Below are 13,883 nucleotides of genomic sequence, written 5' to 3'. Positions count from 1 at the left end.
AACCAAGACGAGCAAATATCGCGAATGTCCAAGCGTAAGTTAGGTATATGCGGGGTGTTGCAACCTCTCGTGTTTGTCAAGAATCCCTCTATTTTGGCCTGCTATATACAAAGTATTGGAATGCGATATGTAACTTTAATCATTGGTCGTAAATCAAGTTCAAGATGAAGAACCAAGCTTTTCCCCGCATTCCCCAGAAATTCCCTCAGAGGGCTGAGGATGTGATATAAAATAGCATGACAATAGACTTGCTACGTGTAAACAACCAGCACAATGGCGGACAAGTATCTGGAAAAGGATACGCGAGCAACAAAGCTCACCGCGCTGGACGCGCAAATTGAGCATGTTGAAAACGCCGGTTCAGATGTACCTGGTCAGGGCAAAAAAGCAACAAAACTGAGAGTGAAGCGCCATTTCCGCCGTTTTTGGTTTTGTTACGTTGTCGCTGGCATCGTATTTTTGGCTATCTTCCTTCCCATCTTGTAGGCCTCACGAAACATAATTTATAAGACACCTCCTGATAATCAACAGTTTCATCTACATTATTCCTGCGATTGCGCAGAGAGTCGTCGACGACACTAGTCTCCCTGTCTATGCAGCGCGTATCCTCGATCCGACACCGGACAGCGTCACCTTTTCAATTGATACTTCGTTGAAAATCCCTGCCGGCCTCTCTGTGCGGATCGATCCATTCACCCTGTCTCTGTTCAACCGCGACGTGAAGCCGATCACTCCATTCATTGATGTATCGCTGCAAGGGTACAATCTGAAGGGGACGACAAAAATGAGCATCAGCAGCAACAATACCGCTGTCCTCGACCGGGAGCAATTTGTCGCGGCATTGACGAAGGCCGTATATTCAAAACAGTTTATCCTGTCGGCAAAGGGCTCAACACTAGGACATTTGGGGGCTCTCAAGGCAGGCGTAACCCTAGATAAGGATGTGGAACTTGCGGGTTAGCCTTCTGTGGCACCATAGTTCGGGCCTTTCTGACAATGGATCTAGGGCTCGACAAACTCAGTGGTTTTTCCATTGATGCAGCCCGTCTTGTCCTACCAGCGGAAGCAGATGGGACGAACCTGAGAGGAACCGCAACACTCCCCAACCATTCGGTTGTCACATTTGCGCTGGTGAGTTCGTTCATTGAGTACATTTCCTGCAGTATGCTGATTCGATAGGGCAACGTCACTCTCAACCTCCTAACAGCAGGAGTCGTAGTCGGGCAAGGCTATCTCGACAACGTCGTGTTGTCACCGGGTAACAACACAATGCCTTTACGAGCAACACTCAATATTCGAACCGTATTGGAGAATCTTCTGGACATTGTGGGAGCTCAAGCGTCAGCATTGATGGATGGCAAAATAGAAATATCGGCATCGGGCAACTCCACCGTTTATAACGGGCAAAATATTCCGTACTTTGAAGAGGTTTTGAATAACCTCACAATTACGGCGCGAGTGCCGATTATGACAATTCTGAGCGATACACTGAGTGGGTTGAGGAACTCGAGTTTGTTGGATAGTTTAAATGGGACCCTGGATAGTGGGGGGGACTTGCTCGGTAACATTGCAAAATTGTCAGATATCCTTGGAGATTAGTTATGCATTTTGTTTATACTCAAGCGAAATACCTTGACGATCTGCGGTCCGTGGTCCATGCAAGCGAACCGAGGTTGGCTACTACGCTACTTGAAGACAACCCCGCCCACTCATATATACCGGACATGGAAGCACTGTAGGTGTAGTCGTTCTCGTCAATCAATCAGTAACGATGGCCCAAACATTCGAGTCTGCCCACGCAATTGAACGATTGACTCCAGAAGAGGTTTCGAAACACAATACTCCCGATAATTTATGGACCATCATTGGTCAGGAGGTATATGACTTGACCGACTTTCAGAAAGAGCATCCAGGTGGAGCCAGAAGTACGTCCACCATTTTTATACGTTGGTTTCCAAGGTCTGACAACACTAGTTCTGCATGGCGTTGCAGGGAAAGACGGGACAAAGAAGTTCCGCAAATATCACCGAGAGGCGTTGTTGGTGAGATACAAAACGCTACTGATAGGAGAGCTGGTAACCCAGCCAAAGACCCGAAAATGGCTATTCTTTAAGAGTTCGGTCAAATGAGCTATCATGACTTATTCAGATGTGTGTAACTTGTGTTGGGCTGTATGTAAATATTTCAATAAATCACATGGTTTGGGTACGGCGCAAAAGTTCTGGGTGTAACCGAATTCTGCTCATGTCATGTCTTCATCTTCTCTTTCTCCTGACAATTTGAAACATCGCGTTGAGTACATCCTTGTTCATATCTAGCACACTCGCCCAGTCACCTCTCACAGGGTTCCACGTGTAAACTTGCTTTAATTTCCTTCGTGAAGGAGTCGCACCACCCATTTCCCATCCATGTAGCTCGATCAACGAGTAGCAAGCTCCATACTCTCCCTTTCCTCGATGGGTACCAGTTGACAAATGCATCGATGTCTTCACACATTGGTCAAGTCCTAGCATTTGCAGGTGGCAGCATGCACAAGTATCATTGCGGTATCCTTACCACTGCTCTACCGGAGATAGAATCATTTTTCAACCCATCCACAAGACGCGGTGTCTGCTCAAATTCGAACACTTCGATAGCAGGCATAATCTCTCCCCTTGCTGCCTGCTGCAAAAGCTCACTCATCTGGTCTTCCGTGCCTACCGAGGAACCAACAATACAAAGACCTATCCACATCAGGCTGGACGTTCAAAGGATAGCATAATCCTAACTCACCTCTAGCCGCGGATAGCGTCGCAGATACAGGCCACTCCATCTCATTGGGTGGCAATCCCACCCCAACAATCAGTCCCATATTCCTCACGACCTGCGGCGCCATCGCAAATGCCTCTCTTGTCCCGGGTACCACAATCGTCGCATGTGCACCTTCTCCCCCTGTCACCTCCCGGACCCTAGCTGCGACGTCTTCCGTCCGGTAATCAATGAACACCTCGGCTCCAGACTCCAAGCTAACCTTCCTCTTCACCTCCCCACTATCAACTGCAATAACTCGGAATCCCTTCATCCGAGCGGCAATTTGTACTCCCAGATGACCCAATCCGCCCCCCGATCCAGAAATTACCACCCAATCACCGGAGCTGAGACGGTAGTCGGCCAACCTACCCACCGCACCAGCCATAGTAAGGCCGGCACACAGCAAAGGCGCAGCAACTTCATCCGTGACTGTCTCCGGGATCCGTGTGATGAATCGCACGTCCGCGATGACGTACTGCTGTAATGTACCGGGCACGTGGCGACTCGTGTTCTTCTGCTGGGCGCAGTAATGACTAAACCCTCGTTGACAGGCAGAGCAAGCCGTACAGGCGCTGTACAGCCACTTCACTCCGACACGCTGGTGCAGGAGTGAGGGGGAGACATTGGGGCCGGTTTGGATTACAGTTCCGACACCTTCGTGGCCGATGATAGGGTTGTATGCGCCCCAGGCTAAGACGGCGCGGATTTCAGAGTGACTGGCTTATGATTTAACATATGCATGTTTGGGATTTGTATGAGGGGTAAAGAACAGGCGCAAAGCTCACCAGAGCCCTGTACATGATAACTTGACGAGGATCTCGTCCGCTCCGGGTGTTCTGACCGGGATGTCATCGCGGATGATCATTTCATAATTATTTCCTGGACTCTGCACGACCACTGCTCGCTGGCAGGTAGGGATGGTATCCATGGTGCTCGATACTCTACTGTTATGGTTGGATGGTATTTGTTGTGGTCTGCGATAAGTTGACTACGTCTATTAGTTTTGTTCTTGAGATCAATGTAGGGCCACCACAGCCGAAGATACCCAGACGGCAATTCAGTCGGCATTTACATCACGTGATCCCTACATACATGATTGGCGTCTGTATGTAATTGTCTTAGTGATTTATTTTCGGTTAATTGGCTGACAAGTTTACCATTTCTTAAGGTTTCTTCAGGCTCTATATTCAATGGCGATGTACCGCCAGGTTGCTGGCTCAAGCTTCCGTTAAAAGCCATGTCGAACTCAATCGACCACAATATAAAGCGGAAATATATACTGTAGTTCGTTCCATATTGTGCGAACGCATATTAAATAGTACGTTGAACTTGTACCTTGCGTCTACTATAGCACAGATAGGGGTTCTACTTCACAAGGGTCACTGAAGTCATAAATTAATGAATTACTTAATTCTATAAATCTCCCTTGGCAGCATCGAACGCCTGTCTGAACACCTTCCTCATCCCCACCATATCTGTCATCGCGCTCATCATCTGGAACCCCTTATTCGCGTATTCTCTCGCTTGCTCACCAGTGTCGCAGTAAATTCCAGTAGCCTTTCCAGCGGCCTGGGCAGCGTCATGAATTGACTGGATGGCCGCCACAAGCTCAGGGTCCATTTTCTCAGGGTTGGTGATGGGATGACCGATGTTGACGCTGAGGTCAAAAGGCCCAATAAACAGGACATCAACACCAGGTACAGCCGCGATCTCTCGGACATTTTCCAGGGCAGCTTTTGTTTCGATCTGTACCGCGATAACGAGCGAGCTATTGGCTTGTTGCAAGTATTCCATACCCGTCAACTCCTTCACCTCACTACCGTGAGGATGTTGCTCCACGAACTTCTCCACCGCCAGGAGACTTTCAAAGCCTCGGTTCCCAAGTGGTGGAAACTTCGAATATCGCACCACACTCCTCGCATCCTCCGCTGTATCTATCACTGGAGCAAGAATACCGTGGGCGCCGGAGTCCAATGCTCGCTTTATCATCCAAGGCTGGCATTCTGCGACACGGACGATGGGTGACACTCCACATGCTGCAGTAGCGGCCACAATCTCATGCATCGAGTCATCGGAGATGTTGCCGTGTTCGAGGTCAACGAGAAGCCATTCGAGGTTTCTTGCTGACCGGCATATGGTTCTGGTCAAGTTGGTCCCGGGGAGCATTTGCCAACCTCCGAAGGAGGGCTCGCCCTTCGTGAGGGATTTTTGGAGTCTGTTGGCCGCTTGCATTGTGCTGATTTTGATGTGTCTGATCAAGAAGAAAAGCGATGGAGAGAAGGCGACTAAATAGGGACGTGGACAATCGGCACGGCTTCCAGAACTGGCATAACCCAGCAGGGGAAGATCACGGACAGTGCTCTCATTTTCCTTACCTTATCGGTATACATTGTCGGCATCATACACCGACCTGTTTACAAAAGCAAATGGAGCCCTCTATTTCCGTAAAACGTGTAGATGTGTAGATGTTCGGGATCGTCGGGTTTCTATAGTGGATCAATATTTTGATAGTAGTAGCCGCCCCGTCGATCCCGAGTCTCTCCACATCGCGGCATCGGGCATCCCAAGCCGCTCGGGGAGTTCGGGTTCCCCATGGGGATCCTATTCCCACACTTCATATTCCGCACGGTTGTCAATGCACCTGTTATGGGCCTAAAATACCACTAGCTCCATCTGATTGTTAGCATATGCCATAATAACAGGTTGCACCTGCCGGAATTCTGTGTTTTCTCTCAGTGTGCTTGTGCATGTCTACTAAGTTCTCCTGCTCTGGGATAGGTTTTCCATGTTCGGCTAGGTTCTTCTGTATTACTCTTTGGATGTGAAGGTTCGTCATTATTGTCGTAGTGTGTCCTTACTCTACCTACCTAGTCGTCTTCTGGAGCCCTGAAATCTGATTGTCAAGCGCAATTTCTCTACGCACAAGTTTCGTAAATGAGTTATGCTGGGCATTCACTGCCTCTTCTGAGGCATATAATATCTATCCTTGAGGGGAAGAATCCTTGAATTCCTCTTGAGATCTTGCCGATACTTGAATCTATCAACATGCTTGCGGGAGGGGAGATCTCTCAGGAATAATGGCGCTAGGCCTATTTAGGCAGCGTCAACAAAAGGCCGGGTGGGGCTGGAGGAAGCATCAAAACTCCAGTGTCCGTATGGACAGTGCTGCTCTTAAACAGGAACTCTAGTTAGTGGGACTTCAAGGCCTGCAAAGGCTCAATAAGGTAAACGTTGAATTTGATATAAATGCCCTACACGCACAGAGAGATACGTTTGTCTATGTGATCCTCTCGCTAACTATAAATGCAGGATATGCTTTTTATAAACTCTGCAGGACGATATAATGCACTTCTGAAGGCTAATCACACATGAACCTTGGAAATGCTTCTATCGAGATGATCAATTGCTTAGTGCTATACTATTCGCCGAAAGAAATCAAAGGACCAAGAATGTTAACTAAAGAGCACGCGCATAACTTGGCACACGCTCACGCTGTAATCCTAAAGCGGACTCTTTAAGTTTCTCAGCTTTTTTGTATGTCTTTGGAGAAGCTTTCCTTTTAACTTATTCCCAAACTACTCCTAGCTGTCTTCATATCATTCTACGTCCTATGTTCTCCTATCACGTTGAGAGTCAACATGTTTTATAACCCTCACCAATTGTTGGGGCTCACTGCCAGGCGTGTCGCATCTTCACGAGTTTTACTCAGTAGGTGCGAAGGAGTGGATGGAATATTCATGCGATTGGCTTCTAATCAAGCTACCGGATACAAAAGCCTCCCGTTAACAGTGCCTTCGTTATGCTGGCTGGAGACATATACAAACATGAAAACCAAAACCATATCTTTACTGGAACATCTATCTATTCCATACGAGACGAGCATCCACGTAAATAACGTAATTTGTCTGCGCCCCACCTTTGTCTATGTCTCTAAGCCTGTCCTTGTGGTCCTCCATATAGCTCTAACATGATCTCTACAATCAACAACCGTTCGAGACCTCCTGATTTTTGGAGTCTCGTCTCCACCCAACTGTCTCCAGTATCTCAGCCCAGAACCACTTCGGCGGAGATGTAAGTCCCGCCTCATACGCATCGATCATTGGCCTCTCTTAAATCAAGCCCGTTTCTCCGGGTTTAACCACTCTAGTAAGCCAGAATATCTTCCAGGAGAAGTACAGTACCGGCGCCAAAATAAGCATGGTACAGTGAGTGAAGTAGTTCGACACGTCCCAAGCAATGAAGCTGGAGTAGCCGTAGAAGATAACGATGAGACATTCTCCAATCAATCCAATCCAGGCACTGTCCGGCTGGAAGCGACCAAAGTAGGGGAATGCCTTGCGATCAACAGACTGTGCTTGGCAGGCGCGGGAGAAAAAGATGTATGTAACACAGACAACGATGTAGACAATAATAGGTCCGGCGGTGATGAGATTTGTGAGCCAAGTAAGCGCTTGCCAAGTTCCATTGCTGAGTGACAGTAGGGACAGCAAGGGAAAGCACATAACGCTGATTACACAGTATATCGGGGCTCCGTTCTTGGTGCATTTTTCAGAAACCTTGGTTCCCGGCCGTCCAGGGAGAATCCGTATGAACTTTGGCTCGAACAATACATGTATGTATTTATTTCTAGCTAAAAAGATGGTGGTCACAAGGAGAGCGTTGATGAGATGTGGAAATCCTACTACCTTCATATTCTCCGTTGCAAGAATGAATAAAGATGCTGCTTCGGTACCACTTCCAAGATTCATCAAGAACAGAGACAAAAGGGGCGGGTCGTTGTAGGCAACGAATATTCCAACACTGATAGCAGCCAGTATATAAACGAAGAAAAACCGATAATATATAGCCTCGAAAGCGTTATTAATATAGACTCGCGGTCGTGTAGCTTCAGCGGCTAGTAAGTTTATGAATCCCAGACCCATAATAGTAAAGCTGACCGTCCATAGCGCAGCAGGAACACCCTCAAAGCGGCCTGGATCTGCGGTGTGAAAGTACTTGCGGTAATTTCGAACGGCATGGAATGGGCTTCAAAGAGGAAAAGGTTCCACCCTGCCATGAAACCGAAGGCATCGTCGACTCATTTACCAGCCAGACGGATGGAACCTCCCCGAACGGGATGCAAAACAGTCATTTCGGCCAGGTAATTGTTGACACAAGCAAGTATAAGGCAATATATTGCATAGCCGAGAAGCAGTCTTAGTGGTCCACTTTTTGCTAGGGCACCGCCAATGCTAATGAAGAGTGCCGTACTGATAGCACCACCGACTCCCATGATCTGAGTATGTCGATTTCCGAGACCTCTTTTACAGTTAGTACGTACCACCGACTACCTCTCCTGGCTTCTGGATATCATGGTCATGCATACCATGGCTCACATCCTCGATGCCATTGGTCGTAGGGGGTTCCTTTGTGCCCATATTCGTAGGATAGAAGATCCAAAGGATGATAGAGACAATGCGAAGAGGAGGAGACGGATAACGACAGACAGTGGCATTTATAATACTCGAAATCTCTATGGATACTGGTGAATACTCCCAGCTCCATAGACCCCGCATTGCTTTCTCGACTGTGGGCCCCATACAGTCTGTCAAACTTTTAAAAACAATCCCGGACACCACTACCTTCGTATAAAGCACAGTTCGAAATCTAGGCTCTAGCGATTTCGAACTGTCTATATGCCTTCTCTGTTCACGTACACATTAATTAATAGCGTGGCATCTATTGAATTAATATATATCTTCTTATCTTCCTTAAACGCCCTTGTCTAAAGGGTCATTTTGGTCAATAAACATGATAGTGATAGCAATACTCAAGTCCGCGTGTCATGCCGCTATATTCGACTCTTGAGGAGTTGGACTTAGCCAAAGTTAGCAGGAATGATAAGCAGCGCCAAGAGCAGCCGCACACCCGAGGAATCCGAGATATCCCCCCAATCCGATTGACCCGAGATATGACTATCATGGTTTAGGGCTAGCAGATAGTTTGCCTCTGTTGGGATAATTCATACGGTTAATCGGGAGGATAATCCGAGCTTGTTCCTGGAATCATGGTCACACGAGCGCTCTGTGTATCGTATATTCAACTTGATATCATGATCATATTAGGCTATATAAACTACCTCATTTCCACTCCAACGCTCACAGGCTCAAAACAAGTCTACATGACCGTCAATATCACTTGAATCAAAGAGCTACTCCCACAAGAAAAATGTCGACCACAACAGTTGCACCGCCCACGATTGCCCACACAATGGTTGGCCCTGTGAGGCTCACAGGAGCACGTCCCACCAACGAACTCCCCCAATGGCTTATTGATGAAGCGAAAGTCGACGAAAAGCAGTCTTTCGATCCCAAAAAACACATGAACTACCAGCCTCCATCGAAGATCTACACGATGAAGGATATTGGCCTTGAAGGCCAGGGAATCTCCCCGAATGCAGTCACTGCACCATTCCAACTTTTCACGGAGGAAGCCATTAAGCAAATGAGAGCTGAGATCTTCAGCAAGCCTGTCCTGGATGAATGCCAATATACATCGCCTTTTGTGAAGAACACCATTCGGGGCATGGGACCTGCGTGAGTTTGGCTAAGATCAAGACGGAGCTTGACATATGCTGACTCCCTATAATAGACGTGCTCCATTCACCTGCGATGCCTGGCGCGACCCGGAGGTGCTCGCGAAGATTTCAGAGGTGGCTGGCGTTGACCTTATCCCTGCCATGAACTATGAAATTGCCGCTATCAATATTGCCGTGAATGACGAGAGTAAGACGGTCTTGAAGGATACCAAGTCAAAAGATGAAAATTTGCGTGCCTTTGCATGGCACTGGGACAGCTACCCGTTTGTATGTGTTACAATGCTTTCTGATTGCACCGGCATGGTTGGAGGAGAGACTGCACTCAAGACGGCGAGTGGTAAGATCATGAAAGTCCGTGGGCCTGCGATGGTCAGTTTCCCGGATCCTTTGTTAGAAACTAAGATATATGAGGCATTGACCTACTGACCACTTCATAGGGAACTGCCGTTGTCATGCAAGGTAGATACATTGAACACCAGGCGTTGAAGGCATTTGGAGGGCGCGAACGGATTAGCATGATTACTTCGTTCCGCGCGAAATCTCCACTTGTCAAAGACGATACAGTTCTTACTGGAGTTCGACCTATCAGCAATGTATTAGAGCTTTATAGGGAATGGTCCGAATATAGACTGAAGGTCCTCGAGGAACGGATTCGTGCACAGTTGGAAAACGAACACCAACAGCAACTGGGACAGCGTCCCTTCAACATCTCGGATATGAAGACCTTCTTGATCCACCAGAGGGAGTTCTTGGATGCTACCATTGCGGAACTCATTGAGTAGGCTTTTGCTCTTGTGATTTTTTGAACTCAGAATTGTTTTTGTATTGAGAGAATGTATTGTTCTTTTAAGCCATGGCATCATCTGATATATGTTATGTTTACAACGTTAAGGAAACCAAGATTGACCATTATTACTCCATAAGAATTGAAACCACAAACATTACAATCAGCCAGACATTTAAACTCCATGCTCTCTCGCTATAAAATCTCGGGTGCGTGGTAGCCCATGTAAGTTCTAACCCTCTCGATATTCGTAAGATTCAAAAGTTACGAACCCGAGAAAGCCGACAAATTTGCTGCATGATCGGATGGGTCTCCCGAGGATGTGCGGGGGACGAATCAGAAGGGAGCGCAAACGACGAAGGGGGATTTCGAAGCTTACCTGTAATGGAAAAGCTATCCTGCAAGAGGCGAAAAACAGGAGACCCAGTGAAATGCTGTCAACTAACGGGTTAAGATAGGGCTGGCTCTCCATACGGAATCGGCCTCACGATCCACAGGAGAACAAAGACTCCTTTCCAGGTGCGGGGTACATACACTGGAAACTTTTAAAACATGACACGTAAGAAAATATTGATCCCCTGTGTTATATTTTTCCAACCTCATCCCATACTGTTGATGTGAAAAAGATGGAAACCGGTTCGAGCTACGGTCCGCGGAAATCAAGACGAACAGCGAATGCGTAAGCAATACCCCTGGGAAGTAAGACACTTTTAATAGAATGAAGACTCACGTGTTTCACAGATGCATTGCCTGCCGTCATAGTAAAATAAAATGTACCGGCGATGCGCCGTGTGCCAACTGCCAGCGGCGTGGACTGCGGTGTGAGTTTGTGGAGGGAGTCAATCGGGTTGTGGTTTCTGAGAGGTTGGTTCGTCGTGAATGTTGCAGGAAACTATCTGATGACACAGGTAGGACAGATATCTTCGACAGTTGGAGAAAAAGGTCGAAGAACGTCGGCAATTTGCTGGTGTTAGAAGCCCTCCAGAGTCGCCGTTCGAGTCGCAGACTAGGTCCAAAGACACAAGCACAGCGGATTCTGCAGGAATACTTTCTCATTCAATGGAAGAGTCACTACAAGGCCTCGGTTATGCACAGAGTATCTGGACTAGTCCCTTTACCTTGCCTTCGACGACCATCCGGAACACCCAGCAAAACAAACGGACTTGGAGTAGGTTATCAAATTTGACCTTTTCCGTTCAAAGCTAACAATACAAACAGTTTGGCTAGCTCCATCCTCAATGTGGTCCTTCACGACTCGATTAGCCATTATGATGACAGAGAAACTACAGCTCAAAAACCTGCATGGTGCCCCTACGTCTTCAGAGAAGGAGAGCTATCCTATTCGATGGGAGGCTTGTCCAGCCGATAAAACCCCCGATATAAGTGGCCTGCCATCCCTGGATCACGCGCTTTATCTTTCCGAGACAGTTAAATTCCACCTAGGGCAAAGTTACCGCCTGTACAATGAAGATGAATTTATCCACAACGTGCGGGAATTCTACTATGGGAACTCTGCAAAAATGGCGACCGAGCAACGATTATGGTTTATCCAGTTTCTGTTAGTTTTGGCATTTGGAACCGCCTTTCTTCACCGGTCAAAAAGATCCAAAGATCCCCCTGGATCGAAGTTTTTCATCCGTGCGATGTCCCTGATGCCCGATCACGCCCCGTTATGGAAGGGAAGTCTACTAGCAATTGAAGCCTTAGCTATGGCTGGGTTATATCTATACTCGATCGACCAAAGAGAGTCGGCACATATTTATGTAAGGTTCATGTTTTGCCTGGCGGAGTGCATTCTTACTCACGCCTACTTTGCACAGGTTCGCCAAGCGATACAAATCGCACAATTCGAAGGCCTACATACTCACCTACCGGAGGAGCAGCTCGGTGCGGATACTGTTTCCCGATGCCGTGATCTGTGGTGGACCTTATACATTCTGGATCGGCATTTTTCATACTCCGTCGGGCTTCCGATGATGACACAGGATAGCGATATCAGTACCCCGATCGATCCTCCGAGCACATGCTCGCATCGCGACATTGTCATGAGCCTGCAGGCCAAGCTGTCGCACTTGCTCTCAAACATCCTTAACAGTAGGCTTCCCTGGCACCCTGAAATCCGCCGATGACTAAGAATATTCTCCCCAGCCGTGTACAAAACCGAAAAAGCGCAACTCGGGGCATTTCTCGACATGACCAGGTCTATCCTACATACATTAGCTGGACATGCCCAGGAAGTGGAGAAGATCATTCACGTCCGGTTCTCGAATTCCGTTGATACAATGCCCAAAGGAACACGACATATCACATTGCTGTACCACCAGGTATACTCAGAACAACTGGTTAAGAAGTTAAAGGAACTCACTATCTAACATCGCGTAGTGTGTAATCGTCGCAACGAGACCACTTCTCCTTTCTGCCCTCATTGAGCGACTAGAAAATCTCGATCACGAGAGAGAATACTGGCAATCCTTCCTAGCTCTTACAAAAACCCTGATATCGATCGGAATTAAGTCCGCCGTCAAAATGCTCCAAATCCTATCCAATGACGATAACCTTCTTGGTAAGTCGCTTATACTCTTACATTCTCATACCCATCAAGCCCAACTAATCCCATATGAAATAGAAATCTTCCTCCCCTACGACCTCGAATTCACCTACGCCGCCGCCCTCCACCTGGCAATGGCAAACGCAGTCTTCCCCCAAGCCCTAGACGGTCAGGCCTACCTTGAAGAAGCGCACTGCATCCTCGACGAAATGATCTCCAACGGAAACAAAGTGGCCGAGGTCCGGAAGACAGAGCTCGTGCATCTCGAAACCCTGTTTGAGGAATTAGCCTCCCGAGTAAAGTCCCACGGACTCCAGCCTCTGACGCTAGTGAGCCCAACCGGTCCAGATACTGTGACTCAACCCCAGGACATGGAAGAGGATGGAGAGGGAGAGACGGTTACTGATATTGGGGTTTGGGATCTTCCGATCCCTGGGGACTCGCTTACTTCGCATCCGGCTGATATGCAGATGTCGAGTGTGGAGTTGCTTAATAATATTGGGATCTCGTCTTCGGACTTTCTGTACATTGTAGATCAGATTGGCAATCTGGATGTTCCGTATAGCACTTTGGATCTTGGACGGGGCGGAGGGGGGATAGAATGATTAATGGCGGGAGGATGTGTCGGCTAATTTGGGTAAGGCATATTAGCTTCTATACTTGCTCAAGGAGGTTTGGCTCGTACTCCGGACTATTGTTCATGTTTTGAACACCTTGTGGGTTTAAAGTATGGGACGCACGCTGGGTTCAAATAGAGGTGACAGATATCATGATTTGTATTAGAATTAGATGACTAGAGACGAGATAGGACGTTCTGATCGGACATCAAGCTGCCTATTGCCTAAGACAATAAGGGAGAGCAACACCTCTTGTAAACTGAGCAGCTATCAGCGCCACTCAGTGAATCTATAAACCCAGAAACGATAATTGGAACGAAACAACATCTTCTCTCTACCCATCTTACTGAGATTCATCTTCGTACGTGATATCGCTCCAAACTTCAAAGGTATCATAAACGGTCGCCGGTTTGCCCTTCGAATTGACCATTGGTTCTACCTCAGTACAGTAAGCCCTAGAACGAAGAACCACGTCTCTTGGAAAGGACCCGTTCTGCTCATGATGCCACCTGGGCAACATGGTAACGGTGGTGCCGGGCAAGGCGGACGATGTATAATAAGCCAGAT

General features: G+C 47.6%; 6 protein-coding genes across 6 annotated transcripts; 3 read left to right on the top strand and 3 right to left on the bottom strand.

Annotated features, from left to right (window-relative positions):
* Positions 1-273: 273 nt before the first annotated feature.
* BDV38DRAFT_268573 (DUF3712 domain-containing protein) lies at positions 274-2,129 on the top strand (the record flags this gene model as incomplete). The annotated part of the gene is made up of 5 exons (XM_032056800.1): positions 274-482; positions 532-956; positions 1,007-1,131; positions 1,180-1,492; positions 1,975-2,129. The coding sequence occupies 5 exons, from the start codon at positions 274-276 to the stop codon at positions 2,127-2,129; spliced, it is 1,227 nt and encodes a 408-aa protein (XP_031917383.1).
* Positions 2,130-2,538: 409 nt separating this feature from the next.
* On the bottom strand, positions 2,539-3,718 carry BDV38DRAFT_279222 (zinc-dependent alcohol dehydrogenase; the record flags this gene model as incomplete). Its single annotated transcript, XM_032058959.1, has 3 exons — positions 2,539-2,723; positions 2,773-3,506; positions 3,576-3,718. The coding sequence occupies 3 exons, from the start codon at positions 3,716-3,718 to the stop codon at positions 2,539-2,541; spliced, it is 1,062 nt and encodes a 353-aa protein (XP_031917382.1).
* Positions 3,719-4,203: 485 nt separating this feature from the next.
* BDV38DRAFT_296832 (HpcH/HpaI aldolase family protein) lies at positions 4,204-5,022 on the bottom strand (the record flags this gene model as incomplete). The annotated part of the gene is made up of 1 exon (XM_032063012.1): positions 4,204-5,022. The coding sequence occupies one exon, from the start codon at positions 5,020-5,022 to the stop codon at positions 4,204-4,206; it is 819 nt and encodes a 272-aa protein (XP_031917381.1).
* Positions 5,023-6,770: 1,748 nt separating this feature from the next.
* On the bottom strand, positions 6,771-7,734 carry BDV38DRAFT_268570 (amino acid permease/ SLC12A domain-containing protein; the record flags this gene model as incomplete). Its single annotated transcript, XM_032056799.1, has 3 exons — positions 6,771-6,896; positions 6,930-7,675; positions 7,728-7,734. The coding sequence occupies 3 exons, from the start codon at positions 7,732-7,734 to the stop codon at positions 6,771-6,773; spliced, it is 879 nt and encodes a 292-aa protein (XP_031917380.1).
* A 1,263-nt stretch (positions 7,735-8,997) lies between these two features.
* Positions 8,998-10,149, top strand: BDV38DRAFT_268569 (uncharacterized protein; the record flags this gene model as incomplete). Its single annotated transcript, XM_032056798.1, has 3 exons — positions 8,998-9,365; positions 9,421-9,736; positions 9,805-10,149. 3 exons carry the CDS (start codon positions 8,998-9,000, stop codon positions 10,147-10,149), a joined length of 1,029 nt encoding a protein of 342 aa, XP_031917379.1.
* Positions 10,150-10,869: 720 nt separating this feature from the next.
* BDV38DRAFT_296831 (Zn(II)2Cys6 transcription factor) lies at positions 10,870-13,304 on the top strand (the record flags this gene model as incomplete). Its single annotated transcript, XM_032063011.1, has 7 exons — positions 10,870-11,015; positions 11,069-11,319; positions 11,370-11,914; positions 11,972-12,216; positions 12,286-12,475; positions 12,534-12,714; positions 12,778-13,304. 7 exons carry the CDS (start codon positions 10,870-10,872, stop codon positions 13,302-13,304), a joined length of 2,085 nt encoding a protein of 694 aa, XP_031917378.1.
* Between the last annotated feature and the right edge of the window lie 579 nt (positions 13,305-13,883).

The sequence above is a fragment of the Aspergillus pseudotamarii genome (assembly GCF_009193445.1).
Source record: "Aspergillus pseudotamarii strain CBS 117625 unplaced genomic scaffold BDV38scaffold_8, whole genome shotgun sequence".
In the NCBI taxonomy this organism is placed as follows: Eukaryota; Fungi; Ascomycota; class Eurotiomycetes; order Eurotiales; family Aspergillaceae; genus Aspergillus; species Aspergillus pseudotamarii.
This window is presented reverse-complemented; position numbering and strand designations above follow the sequence as displayed.